This window comes from Rattus rattus, chromosome 12, assembly GCF_011064425.1.
Source record: "Rattus rattus isolate New Zealand chromosome 12, Rrattus_CSIRO_v1, whole genome shotgun sequence".
In the NCBI taxonomy this organism is placed as follows: Eukaryota; Metazoa; Chordata; class Mammalia; order Rodentia; family Muridae; genus Rattus; species Rattus rattus.
This window is the reverse complement of record NC_046165.1, coordinates 72561058-72569982: the sequence shown is the minus strand read 5'-3', so window position 1 is coordinate 72569982 and position 8925 is coordinate 72561058. Positions and strand designations below refer to the sequence as shown.

Here is an 8925-nt window from a genome sequence, read left to right as displayed (position 1 = left end):
TTTTTCCTATTTGTTTTCTAAAGAAACTGAGAAAGAAGGCATAGAAATATGTCAGTGGAAAGGGAACGATGATCTGGGAGGCGATAGGGAGGGGAAATCATGATCCGAATGTGTTACATAATTTTTCAATTAAAAAAAGTAAATGAAAATAATAAAAATAGATGAAAATCCAGATGATAGTATTAGATCATCATCTGCCTCCCACAGCCTGCTAACTTTTTCTATGGCCTTTGTGGATGGCATGAGAGCATGCTAATGGCACATTTTCATGACATTTGCCTTTTTATTAAGGCTAGACTCATTGGAGTTTTTTTAATTCATTTTTAGAAGGTGTTAATAAGTTCACCTTCTATATTTGAACTGTTTTTTTATTATATCTTCTAGCTAATCATCTTGGAAGAGTGCATGCCACTCTATACAGGCAGAAGAAAAAGGACAGCTTGTAGGATTGGTTTCTCTAACCACTGCATGAGCCCTATGGATTAAAGTCAGGTCATCAGGTTTATAGAAAGCCACTGAGCCTACTGAGCTCTCACCAGACATGGAGATGGTTCTAGTAGAGCTTCTCCAAACATAAGTACCTATTCTTGTACAAAATCTTCAGTTCTTTCTGATTTTTTTGTCTAGATTCTAAATCATGTCTCTTTTTCCAGTTCTAGAAATTGAAACAAATCTCTTTTATTTCCAGTAAGTGTAATGACTATGTGTGAATAGGACTGTTATTTTTAGTTTTTATCTTGCAAATACTAACACAAACACATCTAAAACAAAGTTAACTTTACTGTCTTGTTACAATAATGCTTCCATAATTAAAATCCATGGGTACCTGAGTAGGAGATCACCTCGCATAGGAATCACATTTTATTTAGGCTTTGAAAAAATATCACTGGGTGTGGAAAACAAATTTAAAGCCCGGCCTGGTGGGACACAGTAGTAATCCTAGTACTTGAAATATGGACACTTGGAATATGGAATCAGATCTTTTCAAAGTAATTTTAGGCTGGAGAATGAGTTTGAGGCTAACCAGGGTTACATGGATCCTTACCACAAAAAAAAAAAAAAAATACAGCGAAGAGCATAAACAGGTGACTCAATTGATACATCATGACACATCTCCAGTTGTTTCTTTATTAGAACATGTAAGTATGTCATAGCTTTGACTTATATATTTTTGACAATTCTCATTCCTAACAGAACTTTCCTCAGAGCAAGTTTCATGTCCTTGTTACGAAGGCTATAAATCAGAGGATTAAAGAGAGGAGTCATTACAGAATATACAAGGGTAAGGATCTTCTGCATCAACGTTGAAATGCCATATGTAGGACTCACATACATTACCATTACTGTCCCATAGAAAAGTGACACCACAACTAAATGGGAACCACAGGTAGAGAAGGCCTTTCGCCGGCCAGCTGCAGAAGGAACCTGAAAAACAGCCCTGAGCAACAAAATGTAGGACCGAAGAATGTATGCAATAGTGAAAAAGAGGACAAAGGAACTTTGGGCATAAAAAATAAATTCAGTAATAGGAGCTGGGGCACAGGACAAAGCCATCAATGGGTCCATGTCACAGAGGAAGTGATCAATGATATTAGAACCACAGAATGGAAGTTGGGAGATGGAAAAGATAGGGATTGGGTAGCCAAGGAATCCAATGAGCCAGCATGTTGATACCAGAATGCAGCAAAGTCTCCTAGTCATGATGACAGGGTAATGTAATGGCTGACAAATGGCCAGGTACCTATCATAAGCCATTACTGCCAGGAAGAAACATTCAGTTGTACCCAGCGAAAAGAAGAAGTAGAACTGCAGGAAGCACCCTGAAAATGATATGGCCTTGGTCTTAGACAGAATGTTGGCTAGCATGTTAGGAACAGTGGAGGAAACATACCAGATTTCAAGGAAGGCAAAATTTCCAAGGAGGAAGTACATGGGGGTATGTAGACGTGAGTCACATCTTACTGCACAGATAATGGCTCCATTTCCCAACAAGGTCAAGACATAAAACACCAAAAACAACACGAAGAGAAAAATTTGTGTCTTCCAGGAACCAGGGAATCCCAAGAGAACAAATTCAGTTACATGTGTCGTTGATAGGTTCATAGGATCTACATATCTGAGGAAATATCCGAGGAGGGAAAATAACATGAGTTTAACCCAAATCCCCTTGCCTTCAACATATCTGAAGGTCTTTATGAATGTCAAACTTAAGTTCTACAAGGAAAGACAAGAATATTCTAAAGATAGATGGAACCAATCCAATTATTTTGGATTGAGTATGTTTCTATATGAACCTCTTTCTTTTCTACTTCTTGAGGATCAAGAAAGGGATCTAGGTAATTAGAGATAGTTATGATGAAGATCACTGACCATCTAGACACAAATTGCCCCAAATAGCCGTACATTATGATTCTCCAGCACTAACCTCTATACTAAAGAACTTACAGAGTCTATGGCCTTTCAATAATCCATTACTGAGTCTGGAGCCAGGAAGAGGAGAACCATCTTGTGCCTTTACTTCTTTACTCCACCATTCATCTTTGATGGCATAAATGCCCCCTAGGCTCTGGTGCTTGAGTAGTTTTTTAACCTTACAGCTTCTCTCATCTGCATGGATTTCTCATCCTTCGCTATCTGATAAATTTACTGGTTGAGTGATCTTCCTCTTGAGTCTGTGAACTTTTTTTGTCTTAGTGAGACACAATCCTGAATTTAAGAAATGTGTTAACAGTTTGGGCTACTCCATTAGTAGTCCTCAAACTACACCAAAGTCTTTGACTATGAGTGCCAAGCAGTTCCTTCTTCTCTATTCTCATAAATTGTGATTGTATTCCTCAAATGCTTCATGGGCACAGGTGTCATTTAAAAGCAACTTGTGAAACAGCTGGCCTAAGACTGATCTTATGGATCTTCATGGCTACCTGTGATCAATTTTTTTCTGTGTGAGTGTTTTGCCTGCATGTGAGTATGTGTACCATGTATGTATACAGAAGGTCAGAAGAGGGTTCCCTGTAACTGGAGTTACAGATGGTTTTGAACCACTATGTGGGTGCTGGAAAATGAACCTAGGTCCACTGCAAGAGCAGTAAGTCCTCCTGTCCACTGAGCCATCTCCCTTATTTTAATTCCCAAAACTCTGAAACTGAGGTTCAATCATCAGTATATAGCTAAATATGCCATTTGTAAAAGCCTCCTTTAGCTTACCAGTCTGTGGTCTATCCCTCCAGCCTCTACAATGTCTGTGATGCTTCCTCACAAACCACTGACCTTCTACAGATGCCGTTTCATAACCCAGCTACTTCCAACTCTGCTTCTCTGGGATCAGAAGAAAGTCTTCATGACTACAGCTGCTACTCTAACCTCTCTTTTTACACACAGAAAAGCAAGCTAGTCCTCATTATGGTATTTTCACAAGGCTGGTTCAGAAATCTCAAACTGTTTGCTGTGGAATTCAGGAACAAACTTGATACCGCATAGCCGAAGTTTGGTGCCCAGTGGCTGAAGCCTTTGACAAGGACTGAACTTTGATCATCCAGCACCACCTTTATTTGCCTATCACTTATTTACATAGCATAAATCGTATATCTGGAAATTACATGCCCAGTAGCTCTGGCCAACCTCCACTGCTTTTCTTCACAAAGAACAAATTGTATGTCAGGAGCCTATTATACAAAGAAACTCGCTGAAATAATAAAAGTACTATTGAAAAGCAGAAAGTCCTTCATCCCAACGCAGTATTCCATGCTATAAACATTACTGTTATTACTTCTGAATCTGTCACTGCCCTCTCTCCTAAAGCTTTCCTATACCATACTAGCTGTATAGCTGGCATACCAAAAAATTTATCTTTTTCATATATATTAAGTATAATACTCACAGTCCCACCTAGGTGAAATGAAAAATTGAGATTCTTTATTTCCTTTTTTAAGGCTTATTTTTATAAATTATGTATCTATTTATGTTCCTATGTGGGTTTGTGCCGGTCCCTGGGAGGCTACAATGATCAGAACTGGGTCAAACCTGGAACATCTGGAGAAGAAAGTGTTTTTTCAGCCACATCTTGGTGAACTTTAAGGGTAAGGAAAAACGAAGGTAAGTTTATAAAGGGATCTGAGATGAAATGGAGGGAGATTTTTCTCCCATTTCATCTGGTGGAGTTAATTTTCTTGGAGAAAGTGAGAAGCCATTTTCAAATACTTAAACAGTAAATTATGTATCAATGGCCAAAAAGATGTTTATTAATAGAACAAATAAAATGTGCAACTATTTGTATTTTAGCAATAATAGTTTTACAATAGGTTAATATTTAATGACCCAATGAAAAGTCTTGAGGGGGCTTGAGAAGCACTCAGTGGTTAGGAGCACATACTGCTCTAACCACTGAGCAGTGGAGGATCTGAGTTCAGTTCTCAGAGCCCAAGTTGAGCAGCTCTCAAGTACCTGGAAGTTTAGTTCTGGTAGTTTAGTTCCAGTAGTATCAGGTGCCTCTGGCATCCACAGGCACCTGCACTCGTATTCCTGCCTCTCCTCTTGCCACATACACATAGGTTTAAAAATAATTAAAGTATGGCCTTTAAAACAGATTTTAAAACAATGGTTTATATATGTTCAAATATCTATCAATTTCAGATCTCCTATTGTGAGTATTGGAGGTCACCAGAAATGTTAGAAAAAGAAGTTTCCGAGGTAGCAAACCACACAGATTCAAAGGAAGGATGGAGCATTTGTGACCCCTGAGAACCAAGATTTGCACTACTTCAAGTCTCGTGTCTGTGCGATGATGATGATGATGATGATGATGATGATGATGATGATGATGATGATGATGGAGGAGAAGAAGAGGAGGAGGAAGAGGAAGAAGAGGAAGAAGAAGAGGAAGAGGAAGAGGAAGAAGAGGAAGAAGAGGAAGAAGAGGAAGAAGAAGTAGTAATTTTATGTGAATGAACATTTTGCCTTCATATATGTTTGTGCCCCACCTGTGTGCCTGAGGCCAGAAGGGGGGCATTGGATTTCTAAAACATGATTGTGAGCTGCAAATGGATGCTGGAACTCAAGCCAGGATCTCCAGAAAAACCACCACTGTTCTTAACTACTGAGCAGTCTCTCTACCTCTTACTCATGATTTTCTAGGAAACTTGAAAATGTTTAGTACCCAGGCTTCAATGTCCACCTTTCTAATCAATAGTGACCACAAAAGAAATATTTTACCATATTCCTTGAAGCAACTGAGTAAACAAATTCAAGATATTGATTTGTAAAAACATAAATCAATCATTTTCTCACCTACAGGTGACAGATGAAGGGCTTACATATTTTTAAACACAGAACTAGAATCATGGGATCTGAGTTTCCTGATTTTTGTTCTGAGAAACAGATCATGAATATTTAATTTAAATAATGCAAGGACATGTTCCACATGCACTGACAACACCCTATAATTTATTCTTCCTACTACTGTACCCTATAAGAGATTTGTCAACAGCAGCATTATTTTTTTTTCTGGAAGTCTTTGGGGAAATGTAGATAGGTAATAAAATGTCAAAGACAGAACTCTTTACTGAAAAATGAGAGATCAATTTTCATATGAATGGAATAAATTAGCTCAGCAAATTCCCATAATCCCATATTCTAAAATTTCTAAAGTTACTTTTAAATATATATTTTTTATTTAAAACAAAGTTTAAACTTAAATATATTTTGATGGTATTCTGCTTCCCCCCCAAGTCCTTCCAGATTATCCTCCACTCCTTATCCACCAAACTATAAGTTCTTTCTGGAAAAAAAAAAACCCAATACAAAAAAAAAACCCAAAACCAAAAATAAAAAAAATAAAATAAAACCACACTCAAAAAGAAAATTCCAAACTCTAACCGAATAAAAGCACACAAAAATACTATGGAGTCCATTACATGTTGGTCAGCTATTCCTGAGCACCAAACCTGATTTGGAGTGGTTGATATAACCAGTGTCACTCTGTTGGAGAAAACTGGTTTCCTCTCTCCCAGTAGGTATAAATTACAGCTCAGTGGTTCACCTCTACCCCAGTGACTAGGTTTCCTGAAGTTACTTTCAAGTATAGGTTAGTAGAGTGAAGTTGCACCACTTCATGCTCTGTATCATGCATTTGAAATTTGCAAAACAATTTTTCATCTATAATCCTAGGGGATCAGCCTCTCTATACACTCTGTTTCAGTAGAAGGAAGTAAACCAATTATGAAACCTACCAGTGCAAGTGGATAGCGTGATTAAAAATCCTTCTTCCCAGGATGCTCACTCACTCAGCACATTGTCTGTCCAGGTAGCCTGAGAAAGGGAAGATTCCACTGGACAACTCCTAGGAAATGAGATCGTTTCTGAATGATGCTCTAATAATCACATAATAACATTTTTCAAGTGTAACTGCCTGTACTCACTATTCATTTTACAATTGTGACTCAAGGAAAGTTCGAAATGTTTCACCTAATGAATATCTGTCCTGAATTCACAGTTGAAAGTTTGGGGGCTTTGTCTAGTTGCTTGCCTGCTCGCTTGCTTGCGAGACAGGGTCTCCCTACACTGCCCCTTCTGGCTCAGAACTTGCTGTGCACACTGGCCTTGCTTTCACAGTGAGCTACCTGCTCTTACGTCTTGCATGTTAGAATTAAGGGTGTGAGCTTGTTCCACATTTGGAACTTTTACACTAAGCTGTTCTTTCCCATCTCCTTTATCTCCTTCCTGAGAAACCCCAAATAATTAGATTAATTAAGTAATTGGTACCCTAAAATCTCCCTGAGCTGGTTATAATGTGTATCACTCATATTTCTCTTACATGCAGGATAGCGGTCCTGGATGTACGGAATGGAGTACAGTGGAACTGTACTAGAGAAAGCAATGAGCACAGTAGAGCCTCACCTTACCTCAGCATCAGGCGTCTCCCCAACAGCTCTGTGAGGAAAACTCACAAAGGGGAATTGATACATCTGTGAGTTCATCTCACTTCACTTCTGAAGATTCCAGAGACTTGTTCTCTAAGACTTTTGCTGAGATGTTTAACTTATGACCTTCTCTGAAGAGTATGCTTTCTCTCAGGAATCACTACACCCATCCCCCTTCTCTCCCCAGGTGGTCTCAGGGGCTTCCTCATTTCCCCTGAAGGGCATTCTCCTTTGAACTTTTGGGATTTACATGAAATTTAGTATATTTACTTTTTTATATACTAATTCTAGCAGATTGTCTAGAATTAAGAAATAGGAGGAGCTACAGAAAATGGCACACAATTCTAGGAGACTTCCAATTGTACCCCATTAAGGTATCACCCTCTGAGAAACAGTGAAACAAGTAGCAGTTGGTGAGCAAAGCTTTCCCTTCTAGTAAAAATAAAATACATCAACACAGAGAAACACGATACTATGTTCTCTTGGTCTCATAAAAATCAAGTCTAACTCAGACATGGTGGTACATGCCTTTAATCCCAGTAGTCAAAAGTCAGAAGGAGCTCTGTGAGTTCAAATTTAGCTTGGACACATAGCAAGTTCCAAACCATTTGGGGCTGCATAGTGAGACCCTGTCAGCAAAAAATTTTAAATGCTCCAATTTCAATGACAAAAGTGGGATAGGAAATCATTGTCTTAGAGGGAAACAGCCCAGGCACAAAAAGACAAGGACTGCTTAGTTCCATTCACACGTGGAATCTAATGAAGGTGAGGCATAGAAGCAGAGAGTTACCAAAAGCTCCATGATAGCAAGACAAGGGGAGAGGTAGGAAAGATCAAGGAAAAGAGTACTAAATTTCAGTTAGAAATGACCAAGAAGTTCTCATAGCTTTTCAGTCAGAATCACCATCTTCCAGGAATTTACCAAAATGACAAATACAGAAGGAAACGGAGAGAAACACAGCAGACATTTTCTTGCAGTTAAGAAAATGTAGAGTTGTCACGAGGACCATGTTATTATCCATCCACCATGTCACCGCTACAAGCCATGTGGATGTCCGTGGTCTGTGCTGTGCCATCGAGGGTTATGATGGTGTCTGTGGCTCAGACTACAGCAGAGGGTCATGTTGATGTCTGTGGCCCATACTGCCACCGAAGACCATGCTGAGGTCCGTGGCACATGCTGAAGTCAGAGTCCATGTTGGTGTCTGTTTGTGCTATCACCAGAAACCATGTGCAAGTGCATGATCTGTACTCCCGCTCTCTGTAAAGAGCAAGGGAGCTACATTGGTAGTGACATAGATGACTACAGACTCACAGTTGAAAAGTTGGGACATAGGAGTTTTCTGTGAAAACCCCTACCCCTACCAACCCTGTCCCCTAAAGAAAGTAGCAGTCTAGACAGAAAACCATTGAAGAGAACTGTTAAACATTGTGTAAGGATGCTGAAGTGTGGCTCTCCATGATTGATGGCTTCTGGTGGGGGTGCAGATGGAAAAAGACTCAGTTTTCTTTAATAGGCTGGCCAGTGGGAGTTTGACTATGCTACAGTGAGTATATGGGCAACACAAAATTGAACTTGGTTTTCTGTAGTCTTCTGTATTATTATTATTATTATTATTATTATTGTTATTATTATTATTATTATTATTATTATTATCTTCCTCCTCATTCCTCCTTCCTTCTCCCTCTCCTCCTTCCTCCTCCTTCCCATTTTCTTCTCTTCCTCCTCCTCCTTCTTCTAGGCTGGAAGATCACAAGGTCAGCAGATCTGGAAGAAATAAGAAGTATGTGTTATGGGAGTGCACAATGTGAAATTCCAAAATAATCAATAAAAATATTGTGTTGGAGAAAAAGGAAACTGTGGTGTTGTTTTAACGTGTGAATCTGTTAGGAGGGTGATGTATTTAGACATCAAGGAAGTAAGCTCTTTTCAATGAGAAATGCTGCACTAATGTTATCCTGGAAAAACTAGGCTCTACAATATCACTAACATGTTGTTAGTAATATCACT

At 38.9% G+C, this 8925-nt stretch overlaps 1 protein-coding gene across 1 annotated transcript; it reads right to left on the bottom strand.

Moving 5' to 3' along the window:
* Positions 1-1161: 1161 nt before the first annotated feature.
* On the bottom strand, positions 1162-2148 carry LOC116913700 (olfactory receptor 11H4-like). Its single transcript, XM_032917996.1, has one exon. It carries the CDS (start codon positions 2146-2148, stop codon positions 1162-1164), a length of 987 nt encoding a protein of 328 aa, XP_032773887.1.
* Between the last annotated feature and the right edge of the window lie 6777 nt (positions 2149-8925).

Excerpts from the sequence above, each read along its gene's own strand:
- LOC116913700 (XM_032917996.1), bottom strand. The coding sequence starts at position 2,148 with ATGTTATTTTCCCTCCTCGGATATTTCCTCAGATATGTAGATCCTATG.